We start from the raw sequence: 15,035 nt of genomic DNA on the forward strand, positions 1-15,035 counted from the left end.
GTCGGCATGGACGATTCTCTGGCTCCGCAGAAAAAGGAGCGCCGTTGCGAGCTGAAACCATAAAAAATAGAAACCTTTAAGTCAGCTTCACTGCAGTGGAACGTCATCAACATGTGATGGAGGATCGTTTTTACACAGTGGAAAATGTAACATTGTGTATTTAAAACATATTTTGGCAGTTGACAACGAAGCCTGGCGTGATTGTAGTTTTTAATGAGAGAATACAAATGAAGTGATGCAGGACCACCCAACACCTGCAGTTTCACACTGCAAATAATGACTGAGTCAACTTTAGCATCTACTTCCATTGATTAGAATCCACCAATTTATCCTCTCCCTGATGGAACCACTTGGCTTCATACTCAGCAAAATACACCTGAACATTTAGTTCTTAAAATGAAAACTTTTAGTCTTCTATTTTCCCACTTTAGTTGGTAAGTTCAGCTAAAAACTGTGGAAACACACCTGATGGAGGATGGGGCTGATCTCTCTGAGTGAGAGAGCCCGGCGCCGCCCCAGGAATTCAAAGAGGCTGATGTCCAGTATCTCAAACTCCATGCAGAACGCTCCCTCGTGGATGAACGACCCGTTCCATCCAACAATGTTGAAATTATTGCCGTTGTTGCTCATCAATAATCTCAGCATCTTCTCCTGTTAAAGGTATGAGAGAGAGAGAGGGAAAACAACCTGTATTGGAATGTGGTGGATTTTCAGAGCCATGGAAGTTAAATACTGTTCAAAGAAACTTGTGTTCACCTCCTCTTTTGCCGCCAGGATGTTCTGTTTGTCCCGGATCCGTTTTATCGCGACCATTTTGTCTGTGTCGCTCCTCCAACATTCGGCGACTTCCCCAAAAGCGCCAGCCCCCAAGATTTTCTCCACAGTGTACACAGAGGATTCAGTAAAAATGATATCCCCCAGTCTGAAACCAGGGTTCAGTTCTCCCATGATGGAATATTCTGTTGAGAAAAAAGAGAAAATATAACATTCGAGTCTTTATAAATCCCTGAAATGTTCATTTCTGGTTCGTCTCTCTGACTTTTCACTTTGAAGCAGCAGACGTACAACAAAGTCTTGACCGTCAGAAAGCCATGTCACTGAAAGTCCTGTGTCAGGGTCAGTCAATCAACACTTGCTTCAACCTTAAAAACCTCCAATGCAGGAACAACATGGTGGTTGTGTCAGCAAGTGGGACTGTCAGTGACCTTGACTTTTGACGTCAAACATAAACAGACCTCCAGACAGACTGACTGAAGTATTCACGTGTTTTTACACCAACAAAACCTCAAAGCAGGACAATGTTACATTGAAAATGGTCTGTCAGATAATTGTTGATGAAATTAAAGTGAATTATTCAGAGAAAAACCGAGAAAAAAAGCATCAGTCGGTTGCTAGCCGAGCGGCATGCTAATGCTAACAAAGCGCGCTAAGGAGGAGTGCTACCTAAATTAACAAACACACAAATAAAAATAATACACTCATATGAAGATAAAAACTGTGTTGGTACTATTGATACACCCAGATTCATGTCAGAAATGATACCACAGTATGTTTCTTTACATGCAGTTTTCCCATTTCTTGAATTTTAAAATGCAGATACATTTGATAATGACACAAACACACAGCAGGAATAAAACACAGATCTGCGACAATTTTTTTTCAAAAGTTCACAATTCAAGTTCTCAACTTCAAAGCTACAGTTTTTAATGAAATTAAAGTAAATTATTCACAGCCAACGTGGTAAGAGAGACCGGTAGCTTGCTAGCAGTGAGGCTTGCTAACGCTAGCGGACATGCTAGTGGGCTAAACCAACAATCTATTTCCCCCCCCTGAAGAAAACCCATCAGACAGTTTACTACTAGATGTTGAAGATTTACTGAACTCACCAAATGACAGCTGCTGGTAGAAGGTGTTGTGTTGATGTCTCAAGTGTTTAATGAAGCTGATTCTTGACCAAGAGACAGCAGGTTGCTGTCTGGAGTCCAGGAACCAACTAACTGATCAAGTGACTGGACGGCTTTATGCTGTCAATCACAATGACGTCACCCCTTAATATCTTTGATGTTGTGCAGCAATGGAAATTCAAATAATAGCTTCCTGTAATTTGAAAAAAGCCTCATCACCAACACACCAATTAGTTATTTTTCAATTCAAATTGAACAAATATTATAATAAAAGAAGATAAACTTTATTCATCCTGGACACTGGAAATTCTGTCCTTACAGCAGCATTGGGGGGAAAAAAGACAGAAAAAAGTGCAACACAAATCAATCTTTAATGAGATAAATCGAAAAGTTAAAACATCTGCATTTCAAAATGTATAGAAATAAAATAAGCAGCATAAGTATGTACACAACTGTTTTTTCAGATGTTACATATAAATATAATACAAAATAATTCTTGTATGTAACAAAAGTATTCCCACACTCTGTCCAACCTCAACAGTATCTTGACGCTTCAGTCCCAGACCTTCTTCAGGCTACCAGTTCTTGTGAATGGAAATCTGCCTGAGAGCAACGACTACAAGCCAGCAACCAATCACATCACTCTCATGTAGATGAGCCCAACAAGCTACTGGAGACATTCAGAGACAATAAAAAACAAACCATGCAACAGAGTCCTATTAGTTCAAATCTAACTTTCCCAGTTCAAATCTAACTTTCCCAGTTCAAATCTAACTTTCCCAGTTCAAATCTAACAGAAGGAAAAGTCAATAAATTTTAACATCTTGGACGTTTCAACCCAGGCTTAAAAAGATTTGATGGAGTGCAGTTCTTCCTGTATGAATGGACACAAATCAGTCGGTCGCATTAATAAATGAACCTAACATGCAGACATTCATACGTATCCAGGACTGACAGGGGCCGGATAAAGACTCACTCAGAGAAGAGGAACAATCCAAAAAATTCATTTACACACTGGGAAAAATACAAATACACACATAGACGTATATACAAAGAGGTTATTTCGAGGGCAGCACGGTGGAGCAGTGGTCAGCACTGTGGCCCCCCCAGCAAGAAGGTTCTGGGTTGGAGCCCCGGCTGGAGCACAGGATCTTTATGGGTGGAGTCTGCATGTTCTCCCTGTTCCTGCATGAGTTCTCTCTGGTACTCCAGCTTCCTCCACAGTCCAAAGACATCAAGAGGGGACCAGGTTAATCCAGACTCTAAACTGACCATAGGCGTGGCTTACAGTAAACCAGGAGTACCATTACCAGTGCCTTGTTGCTTTTTGATGCATCGGTGAAGATGCTATTACAACATCAGTCGCGATATTTGATGACATTATCCATCAACTTATGAAGTTATTGGGTTTTATGTGTGCAGGGTTGTGAGATGTAAAGTCCAGTTTGCTCACCCTGACTTCATCCCCTTTGTGTGCTTGTGTGCTTTACTGGATGACACGGCTCAACGGGACTCATTGAGGAGGGCTACATTTTGAGGAAGATGATCAGTCATATATTCTATATAAAAACTAGCTAACTGTGTATACAGTCGTGTAAACTAGCTCGACCTCCATGTGCTCCTCCGTGGCTGCTTTAGTAATCATAAACTATTGATGTCATACGTGATTACATATCAGAGGGATCAAACCACTACTTATACAGCAGTGACAAAAGGACACTGTCCTCCAGAATGAAAGGCGTCAGTTAATATATATATATATATATACACATACATACACGCATATATATGTTTGTATTTCAGTTGATTGTTTGTATTAATATACATATATATACAGTATATTGTTCTCAAGTGCATTTTGCGATGGTCTGAGAAGACGCTCGGTTTCTTTTCTGGTGACGCACTGGAGACGGGACAAGGATGATGAGTGGACCATCGGACCGTCTGACAATTTACTAGTTTTGTTCCTTGAGAAGACCTCCTGCAGGTTGGAGCCCAGCCCAGGGAGAATCAGGACTGTTAAAACTTACAGATAGAACTGAATTACAGGCCTCATTAGCTTCACATAGAAGGGGGAAAAGGGGAATATTACTAGAATATTTACAAAAAATTGTTAAATTCAGAGGCGGAGCAGCCTGGAGGGACACTTAATTTGAAGCATCAGACTGCACCAATACTTCAGAGCAGATGTGTGTCTCTGGTATTGTGGTTTAACTGTCGAATTCCTCACCGACTGATTGAAAGGTCTAAACGAATATCTTTAGGCTCAAGAACATCCCATCATTAATTATAAAGACAGAACGATTAGATGGAATGACGGCATCAGGTAATTGGTTTGTCTACATTTCTGTGACTGTGTTTTGTGTTGTCATTGGTTACTGAGAAACTGTGATTGACAGACAATGACAAACTATGATTTATTGATGCCCAAGGGTCAGGAACAGGAAGGTTTTCTTCTCCCTGCTTCTTTCCATCATTGGCTATTTAAACTCCTTGAAGCTGTACACGTTTCCTGAATTATGTTCATTGCTTCATTAAAAAAATAAAAAGGAAAAAAAAATGGGACAGGCAAAAAAGGTGTGAACAACAAACAACAATAACATTTGAGGTTTGTGTGTGTGTGTGTGTGTGTGTGTGTGTGTGTGTGTGTGTGTGTGTGTGTGTGTGTGTGTGTGATGCAGACAAAATTCTGAGCTCTCAGAATTTTGACAAAATTCTGAGCTCTCAGAATTTTGTCTGGTGCTCTCAGTGTTCAAGTCAGAATGATGAATTAAACCCTCTTTGTCTCTGACAGTATAAATAAATCTGCCAGCTTGGTCACATAAAGATATTTTCAGAACAACAGTCGTGAACACATTTATCTGATAACTGATGATGGAGTACCAGCAGACAGAACTTGTCATTGATCCCCACGCCATCTACCTGACTGGATTTCCCGAGCACGTGGTGGAAAATGAAATTTGGGACTACTTTGAGACATTTGGACGCGTGAATGCCATTCGACACAAACGAGGCTACAGAGGATACGCAATTGTGCACTTCGATAAGGATGTCCCCATTCAGCCAATCCTTGAAACACGTATCTTTTACGGGGACTACAAGCTGAAACTGGCCCGTGCCAGGAAAGTTAGACGCTGTGGAGGCCAATTCTTTCAGAGGGGCAAGGCCCGTGCCTTTACCAGATACTTCCCTCTGATGAGACGCATCCCCCAGCGTCACATGGATAGATGGTGGAGGAAGAATGACGACTTTCCCGAGCATGAGGGGAGACAGGACATCTACGGATGCATCCCTGGTTATGATGGGGACATGCTGACAGATGAGCGTAGCTCCCACCACCATGCTGATGAGGCAGCCAATGAAGTTCCCCACCACAACCAAGCTAATGAGGCAGCCGATGAAAGTCCCCACCACCACCAGGCTGAAGAGGCAGTCGATGAAGGTCCCCACCACCACCAAGTTGATGAGGCAGCCGATGAAGGTCCCCACCACCACCAGGTTGACGAGGCAGTCGATGAAGGTGCCTCCAACCAGCAAGTTGATGAGGCAACCGTTGAAGGTGGCTCTCACCAGCAGGTTAACGAGGCAGCCTACGAGGGCGCCCCCCAGATCCAGGGGGGGCAGGCAACGTATGATAGTTCCCTCAACCACCAGGTGAGTGAGCCAAAAAACGAAAGGCTCATCCACCACCAGGTTGACAAGTCAACCTATGAAGGTGCCCCCCACCACCTGGTTGATGAAGCAACCACTGAGGGCATCCCATACTTCCAGGGGGCCCATGCAACTTATGAAGGTGCCCCCCACCACCTGGTTGATGAAGCAACCATTGAAGGCATCCCATACTTCCAGGGGGCCCAAGCAACTTATGAAGGGGCCCCCCATCACCTGGTTGACAAGGCAACCATTAAAGGCATCCCATACTTCCAGGGGGCCCATGCAACTTATGAAGGGGCCCCCCACCACCTGGTTGACGAGGCAACCTTTGACGCTGTCCCCCACGATCAAGTTCAAGAGGCAACTGATGAAGGCCCCCTCCACCACCAGGTCGACAAGGAAACCATTGAAGGCACACCACACTTCCAGGGGGCCCATGCAACTCATGAAGGTGTCCCCCATCACCTGGTTGATGAAGCAACCTTTGATGGTGCCCCTCACTTCCAGGGGGCCCATGCAACTCATGAACGTGTCCCCCATCACCTGGTTGATGGAGCAACCATTGAAGGCATCCCATACTTCCAGGGGGCCTATGCAACCCATGAAATGGACCCCCATTACCAGTGGGGCAAGGGAACCTTCAACAATGCTCCCCACCACCAGGGGGGCCAGGCATACTACCAAGGCAACCCGCATCACCAGGGAGGACAACCGTCTCACCTCCCATATGATCAGCAGTACCCCCACTACAGAGGAGTCATGATGCCTCCCATCCTGCCTCCTTACCCACTACCCTACCTCTACTGCGGCGGACTCATGCTACCACAGATGCCAGTCCTCTTTGCTCCTGTTCTGTGGACCTACCAGCTTTGGTCAGGTCCCAAATGGCCACCAGGGACCAGATATTCAGATGAAGGCTTAAACTCCAGCCTGCGGCAGGGACCAGACCCCAACATGTTCCCTCTATGACTGTCAGAGCAGCAAGAGTCAGCTTTGAAACATTTTGAGCATATTTTATCATATTTATTCTATAAATGAAGTTTATATAAATATGTTTTTATGTATATACATATCAATATATGCATTTACATATAATTATGTATATATACATGTACATACCTATATCTCTACATATAGAGATATAGGTATATAACTCTATATGTAGATGATATCAGTGTATTTTGACATTAAAAAAGATACAGATAACCTTGATATGACGTGTGTGGTCACAGACAAACCACGAAGTTGTGAAACATCAATCAGAACTTCTGTGCAGGACAAAAAACAGGGATAAAATGAACATGGGTGCAAAGAATCCTGGGAAATTATTTCCTTCCAAAAGACCAAAGAGACGTGTCAGGTGGGACACCACAGATGCACCACAGAGGCTGTTTGCAAATCTCATTTTTTACTGTGACACTGACCAGGAGTGAAAGGATACGGATACGATCGCATTCATATTGATTTAAGGTTTCAGACTTTCCATCACATCCACATCAAAACACAGCAAGATGAAGAAAGGTAGGTTTGCTGTGTTCATCTCAGGGTCCATCTTCTGTTTTCTAATTCAAATGAATGCCTTCAGCACTCATTTTCAGTTTCCTGTTGTTCGTTGCCAGCAGCAAAGACCCGGCAGGAGGAGGAGGTTCAAGAGGACGAGTCTTTGAGTGAAAGTCTCGAGTTCTCTCTCCATGAAGGACTGGGATGAGCAAACCATCTCAGATTTAGAAGGTTTTATTGAAATTTGAGAAAACTCTTCTGATGGAAAAAAAAATGAATTCTTTTTATGTCATCATTTCACAATTCCTCTAAAATCAATCGTTAGCAGTTCAGTTTGTGGCGGTGCTTCCAAGTTCCCACCCTGCAGCAGGTTTTTGCCCCCCCCCCCCCAGTCATAGCAAGAGAGCGAGAAGACGCCAAACTTTCACAAATGTTTGAGATAGCTACAGCAGCTTACGTCACCAGCAATCAAGAAGCAAAATAACAGCTTATGGTTTCACGACATGAATCTCAATCCATCTGTTTTGATCAAAATGTGATTTTGATTTTAATTATTGCTGTTTTTACTCTGCTTCCTTTGCATTTCCATCATTTTTTTCTGAGATTTTTGCAGCTTTTTGAGTTGCTGTGCACATGGACAGGCTTAAATAAATCTAATTGCCATGCCTCATCTTAAATCATATATTTTCAGATGAATATCTTCATATTACGTCAGTGATTTCCAAGTGGGCTACAGAGAGAAAGCAAACACTAATTAGTGATGCACCAAAACATCGTCCCATGTCCTCCTTGTTACCACCTCTCACAGATGGCAGCTGCCAATGTTGATCTGTCCATGTGAAAGCTTTTATTAAATATTGTTTCAGAAATTGTCTAATAAAGGGCTAGGTAACTTATGGATGGTTGAATTATTTTTTGAAGACTAATTTTTTTTGTCTCGCTGGGACAAAAAAAATGTTTTAAAAAACCTTTGGGGTAATTAACAGCAAAATTTAACTTTTTTTTTCATCTTCCAAAAACGTCCCAATTGGCCCCAAAAATATTCACGTTGCAGTGATTTGATCGTGTTGTGATATCACTCATAATTAATGGTCTCATGATTTTTTTTTTTTAACCAATGAATACGACATGTAACTCTGCAATGCTTCCTTCATCGTATTATGTTGTTAAATATCTGACGCTTGTTTGTTCAGTCCTGCTTCACCATCTTCTGGAGCTTTAATGTCATTAGAATTCAAGACAGAACAGCTGCTGGAGTGAAATTAGATCTTTATTGTGGGAAAAAAATGAATGAAAGCAGGCAGACCTCAGGAAGCTAAGGACACAAACCAGCGATAGGCCAAGAATCTGCACTGCCTGCAAGCCATAATGCACATTCATTCTTATACAGTTTGGAGTGTGGTTTATGCTGTTTGATTCTGTAAATCAGTGTTTCTCAAACTTTTCCAGACCCTGGACCCCTTTATCCCAACATGTTTTGTTTTTTTATGGGACCACCTGCTGGGCTCGCTCAAGTTTTAGGCGCCACAATCTTAGTTGTTATTTATATACATATAGAATTATATTTTTATGTGAAATTACAGTACTGCCTTATTGTAGTAGTATTGTGGTATTGTTATTGTTCTCTGACAAGTGTCTCGCAGACCACTCGTGGTTCCTGGACCACATTTTGAGAACTACTGTTCTAAATAAATAAACGGCTTGTACTTCTGTTTCCCTTTTTCTTTGTATGTAGCAACCGATTGTAGTTAACAGTGGTGGTGGTGGTAGAAATAGTAATAGTAGTGTAATTACATTATCAGGGGGTGATCATCTGCCATACCTTCCCCTTCCTTGGAGTGTCAAACGGCCGTGGTCGGCTCTGTAGACATTCAAGGCGTTTTGGAGCGCACATATATTGAGACAAACTGGTTCTAGGCCAGGATGGTAAGTCATGCATGTTATGTGGTTGGGTACCTGGCTCACTCGTCGTGTAACCTGCGTCGCCAAACAAGGTAATGCATTCATAACGTTAGACGAGTCATTCACATGAAAAATGTGTCCTGGCTGTGTGCAGGTGGATGGAGTTCATTTGTTAGCACCTGTTCGATCTCTCTGCAGCACATGTTTTCTCTCTCCGTGGGCGTACGAACGCAGTTTCCACATAAGAACCTGGTTATTGACAAATAGGCAGTGATTGATCAGATGTCACACTTTGCTTTCACTGATGGGGTTTGCCTAAAGTGGCTGCATTGAAGGGCATACAGTTGCAATAATATAGTCACCATTTCTTATGTAGTACTCTTGTTCCTGTCATTCCCCAGTCTATTTGTGAAATATTTATGATAAATATTGATTGATAAAGTGTTATTAATGATAAATATTTGTTATTAAAATGATACATATTTATGATTAATATTATTATTTATGAATGCTTGATCAATACCACTTTTATGTTCCAAGACTAGTACAGCAATTCTGAACTCACACCGGACTTTTGGCTCCAAACCACAAGCAGGGAATAGCCCCAACCTTAAGCATCATAACTAGTACAATAATATAGCAACATGCTACTGCAAAAACAAACGAAGAACCTACCATTGAGAAACGTGTACTTGAAGCCTGTCTGGTTGTTGTTGTTGTTCTTCCTCCTCCTCCTCCTCCTCCTCCTCCTCCTCCTCCGATTCTGGCTCGAACATATACGGCTGGATCCGCGAATGGACCGTGGCTACTTGGTATCTTATCTTACGAATGTTGTTGTATGATATGGAATATTGTCAATTGACAGTAGCAGTCACAGTTAGCACCGGCGACAGTTAGCCGAGAGAGTGGGAGTCCTTTCTTTTCAATGACAGTGAGGGCAGCCAATCACCAGGTAGTGGTTAAATGAGGTTGCCACATAAACCACGGCAACCGATCGCAGTAAACTCATGCACTTGCGAAAATAATAAGGTTGCCAGATGAGGTCAGAAACGACCACAATAGGGACAAACGACGCAGTCTAAACCCAACATGGTAACATAGCGCTTTCAGAGAGCCTTTTAGGAAGCTTCTGAGCCATTACAGACCCAACCATTTTTTGTGGGGTGACATATCACACCACAGAACAAGAATTAATACCCCGTCCAACCTCTCTATGGCACCTTTAATAGTCCACATCTAATTTTCATATTCTTTTGAGTTAATTTAGTGGTTGTGTTCATTTTGATTCAGTTTTTCTGAGTGACTCCTCTACAAGTAGAATTGGAGTGAATAAACTGACGTGGTCGGGGGACAGACACAGTCTCTATGGGGTTGTGGGTGGGTAAGTGCCCTAACGGACGCGCAGAGACGCGTGTAAGACGGCAGCTCTGCTTTCTGGTCTGAACTCTGGGTTGTGGGGGTTTTGGTTCCGTTATAAACTGGGTCATATTTCTGGAAATGAGAGCAGCTCCGTCCAACGTGGGATGGATGCCGTCTCTCCGAATCAGACCAGGTCGCCCCCAGAAAGTTTTCCAATTATCTATGAAGCCCACTTGGTTTGCTGGACGCCACCTCAACAGCCAGCGGTTGAACGACGACAAACGGCTAAACATGTCGTCGCTGGTCCCCTCAGACAGGGGTCCAGAGGCACGACAGAGTCCGACATCGTCTTCGTAAATGAACACAGAACCTATTCGAGACATGAATTGGTGGTTGGTCACTGACAGCAGGCTTCTGTTCAGGACAATGCTTCCTTCGGACAGTCACCCAGCCGCCCTGGTTTCCCGGACGCTCGGGGCTAAGCTAAAGCAGTCCACACCAGCTAACAGCTGCAGCAGCTGTAGCGGCCAATTGTTTGGATCTAATTGTTAAGCTAACTGTTAAGCCTCTACTCCAACGCGACAAACAAACTACATTTAACGCACTTATCTGTACCACCAAAGGAGGCAGAGGAGTGACTGAACATGTGGCACACTGAGCAGGAGAGAGGAGAGCGAGAAGGAGAAGCCATCACCAGCTTAGAGTTGAGCTGCTCGTGGCGTTCTAGTTCTCCTTTTTTTCTTGTATTAATTTGAGTCTTTTCCTACCACAAGTCTACGAAGCTGAGAGCAAAGAACCAAGTGGAACCACGTCCATGTCAAGGACAGATATCACTAAATGTAGGTGTCACACATCCCTTCATGACCATTGAAACAGAGAGCAAAGAGTGGAAGTGACATCACCTTTCAGGAAATGGCCAATCAATCAGCAAGACACCGCAGGGAATCGAACCCCGTCCCAGTAAACCAGGAGTACCATTACCAGTGCCTTTTTGCTTTTTGATGCTACATGAAAGGGAAAGCAAAACCTGCATGAGCAACAGCATATGAGAGCCAGCATTGCATTTTGTGGCATCCTGACTACAATGAGCTTTGAAAGCCCGATTCACACTGGACCAGTAGAACCAGGAGACCTCAGGTGTTGGAGAAACCTCAGTGTCTTGATGGGCGCAGAAAAGAAACGTCTGTGTTACACCGCCTGACTTTACCCCCCCCAAAAAAACGCAGTAGAGACCAAAGTGACAAATACTGATCTATTTCTCCTCCAAAACAGGAGAGGAAGAAATGGATCAGTAAAGTGGAATGTTGGTCTGAGCACAAAGTACAGCAGGACCTCTCCTGTACAGAGTGAGACTGGCAGCATAATTTACATTCACACCACTACAATACCGACGGCTACCAGACTACAATTATTATACGACGTCGAAGGGTGGCAAAATATGGTGGGATTAAAATTCCAAATGATTAAAAGTATCATAAACCGATAAAACTGGTAATAATGATCACACTGGTTATACTGGTTCCATGGAATAGAGCTGAATCCTGCAAAGACTGCAGGTCACGTTCTGTAACTGAGCCAATTCATGTTCTACTTCTAAATGCTGTTGTGATGCAGGAAACGAAACCACATGAGAGAAAATGATTCCCTCCCTCTTACCTTCCCTCTCCCTGAGCTGGTAGGAGAGGATGATGCAGGAAAAGTGCGTCCATGCTTCACTTAACACAAAGGGTTTTTCACTCTGAAATGATAAGAAAAGATGCTAATGCTAGGCTAATTAGCATGACCTATTTAGCCTACAATCAAACATGACAACAGCTTTACGGTCAATAGTGTCATTTAAATTTAACCACTGACAAAAGTCAAAAACAGGGAAGTTAAAATGATGTGTTTTCTTTGCCTCACATTCATTCTCAAAACATAAAACCATAGATAGACTAATCCAGTTTGCTGATTCTGCCCTGAATGGACTTGAAAATTTGACACAAAGGTATTTTAACAATATAATGCCGTAAAATAACTCTTCTTCATCCAACAAAAGCATCTTTCAAACTAAAATGTTAAGTCAAGATGGACAAAAGTTTTTATTCTATTGCTAGCAAAAGACATTTCTTTTAAATCAAGTGCTAAGCTGCATGCTAATGCTAGGCTAAACATCTTAGCCAGTTGACCCCAGGATGAAAGGTGAAAGCAGCTGAACTCACCTGGATAGACCAGGAGTCCTCCTCACCGTTGCCTGAGTGGAAGCCATTTGGTCCAAGCAGGATTCAAGCCTGAAAGACAACAGTCCAACACCTTCACATCAGCACTGATGAACACGAACCAATCAAAGTGGTGCGCTGGGCTGCTGGTGATGGGGCCTACTTGGTGGCTTCCTGTTAGAAATGGATGCTGGAGGATTTGGTCCGGCGTGATGCGGCGTTCAGGATCCACCTCCAGCATCTGACTTAGCAGGTCCAGGAAGTCTGCCAGGTCATCTAGGTCCTGGCCCTCCAAGAACATCTGTGTGGCATCAGAATAAAACATAAAGGTTAGGAACTCAGAGACGGTTGTGTTGTATGTTCTCGTGCTGTGGTGCAGCCCACCATAACCAGATCCATCAGGGTCCTCATGGGGTCAGGAACCTCCACGTGTGGCTACAGAAAAGACATTTTTCAGTTAGCACATGAGAGCTAAATGCAGGCTGACGGACTGAAGGACCTCATGGAGGGATGAAGTCCTTCTCAGTTGCTGGAATTACCTTTGCTGTCCACTGCTTGAAGACTCCTTCCTCACCCTGGGCATAAAAATAGTAGAGGGTGTAGAGGCCGAGGTGGAGGACGCTGTCGGGTGGCTGCCCCGCTGTCCTCAGGATGTACTCCATCTGAAGGAAGGACACAATGAGAGCACCAGGTTTTACCTCCATTTGTTGCTTTACACAAAAGAATACTTGAAATGAGTGACACATCTCTCGCTCACTACTCCTCTTTACATCACCATTGCTTGTTGTGAATTTCCAAGTGTAGCACTGCACCATACTGACCATTTCAGCCTCACTGTGCCCAGGGAAGAGTGGGATCCCAGTCAGCAGCTCTGCAGCAATGCACCCCAGAGACCACACATCGATGGCCTCGTTAAACGGGGCTCCAAGGAGGATCTCAGGAGCTCTGACGAGAGGAAGAGAACCACAACATGACTCCTGTTCTCACCACTGACAGAAGAAAATGGAGGTTCCAGTGTCTCTGTTACTAACCTGTACCACAGCGTCTGCAGCTCCGCTCCGATGTGGCTCGCTGAGACCTGAAACGCCAACCCAAAGTCAATGAGCTTGACTTTGAGCGGCTGCCTGACATGGTCCACCATCATGATGTTCTCTGGTTTCATGTCGGCATGGACGATTCTCTGGCTCCGCAGAAAAAGGAGCGCCGTTGCGAGCTGAAACCATGAAAAATAGAAACCTTGAAGTCAGCTTCACTGCAGTGGAACGTCATCAACATGTGATGGAGGATCGTTTTTACACAGTGGAAAATGTAACATTGTGTATTTAAAACATATTTTGGCAGTTGACAACGAAGCCTGGCGTGATTGTAGTTTTTAATGAGAGAATACAAATGAAGTGATGCAGGACAACCCAACACCTGCAGTCTCACACTGCAAATAATGACTGAGTCAACTTTAGCATCTACTTCCATTGATTAGAATCCACCAATTTATCCTCTCCCTGATGGAACCACTTGGCTTCATACTCAGCAAAATACACGAGAACATTTAGTTCTTAAAATGAAAACTTTTAGTCTTCTATTTTCCCACCTTAGTTGGTAAGTTCAGCTAAAAACTGTGGAAACACACCTGATGGAGGATGGGGCTGATCTCTCTGAGTGAGAGAGCCCGGCGCCGCCCCAGGAATTCAAAGAGGCTGATGTCCAGTCTCTCAAACTCCATGCAGAACGCTCCCTCGTGGATGAACGACCCGTTCCATCCAACAATGTTGAAATTATTGCCGTTGTTGCTCATCAATAATCTCAGCATCTTCTCCTGTTAAAGGTATGAGAGAGAGAGAGAGAAAACAACCTGTATTGGAATGTGGTGGATTTTCAGAGCCATGGAAGTTAAATACTGTTCAAAGAAACTTGTGTTCACCTCCTCTTTTGCCGCCAGGATGTTCTGTTTGTCCCGGATCCGTTTTATTGCGACCATTTTGTCTGTGTCGCTCCTCCAACATTCGGCGACTTCCCCAAAAGCGCCAGCCCCCAAGATTTTCTCCACAGTGTACACAGAGGATTCAGTAAAAATGATATCCCCCAGTCTGAAACCAGGGTTCAGTTCTCCCATGATGGAATATTCTGTTGAGAAAACAGAGAAAATATAACATTCGAGTCTTTATAAATCCCTGAAATGTTCATTTCTGGTTCGTCTCTCTGACTTTTCACTTTGAAGCAGCAGACGTACAACAAAGTCTTGACCGTCAGAAAGCCATGTCACTGAAAGTCCTGTGTCAGGGTCAGTCAATCAACACTTGCTTCAACCTTAAAAACCTCCAATGGAGGAACAACATGGTGGTTGTGTCAGCAAGTGGGACTGTCAGTGACCTTGACTTTTGACGTCAAACATAAACAGACCTCCAGACAGACTGACTGAAGTATTCACGTGTTTTTACACCAACAAAACCTCAAAGCAGGACAATGTTCCTTTGAAAATGGTCTGTCAGATAATTGTTGATGAAATTAAAGTGAATTATTC

At 43.5% G+C, this 15,035-nt stretch overlaps 2 protein-coding genes across 3 annotated transcripts; one reads left to right on the top strand and one right to left on the bottom strand.

Annotated features, from left to right (window-relative positions):
• The first annotated feature begins 4,741 nt into the window (after positions 1-4,741).
• On the top strand, positions 4,742-7,397 carry LOC147246075 (uncharacterized). 2 transcript variants are annotated; one of them, XM_086182616.1, is made up of 2 exons: positions 4,742-6,023; positions 6,102-7,397. In XM_086182616.1, the coding sequence occupies exons 1-2, from the start codon at positions 4,776-4,778 to the stop codon at positions 6,525-6,527; spliced, it is 1,674 nt and encodes a 557-aa protein (XP_086038742.1). In that variant the 5' UTR covers positions 4,742-4,775; the 3' UTR covers positions 6,528-7,397. The 2 variants fall into 2 exon arrangements, with proteins under 2 accessions (XP_086038742.1, XP_086038741.1); XM_086182615.1 differs by having other exon boundaries at positions 4,742-5,697; positions 5,776-7,397.
• Positions 7,398-12,583: 5,186 nt separating this feature from the next.
• Positions 12,584-14,627, bottom strand: LOC147246076 (homeodomain-interacting protein kinase 1-like). The gene is made up of 8 exons (XM_086183436.1): positions 14,436-14,627; positions 14,145-14,330; positions 13,549-13,730; positions 13,339-13,462; positions 13,057-13,179; positions 12,902-12,952; positions 12,681-12,818; positions 12,584-12,589 (listed from the first exon to the last, which is right to left on the bottom strand). The coding sequence occupies exons 1-8, from the start codon at positions 14,625-14,627 to the stop codon at positions 12,584-12,586; spliced, it is 1,002 nt and encodes a 333-aa protein (XP_086039562.1).
• Positions 14,628-15,035: the final 408 nt, after the last annotated feature.

This window comes from Aulostomus chinensis, chromosome 17 (genome assembly GCF_037954235.1).
Source record: "Aulostomus chinensis isolate RoL2024-O1b breed Wild chromosome 17, RoL_Achi_v1.0, whole genome shotgun sequence".
Classification (NCBI taxonomy): Eukaryota; Metazoa; Chordata; class Actinopteri; order Syngnathiformes; family Aulostomidae; genus Aulostomus; species Aulostomus chinensis.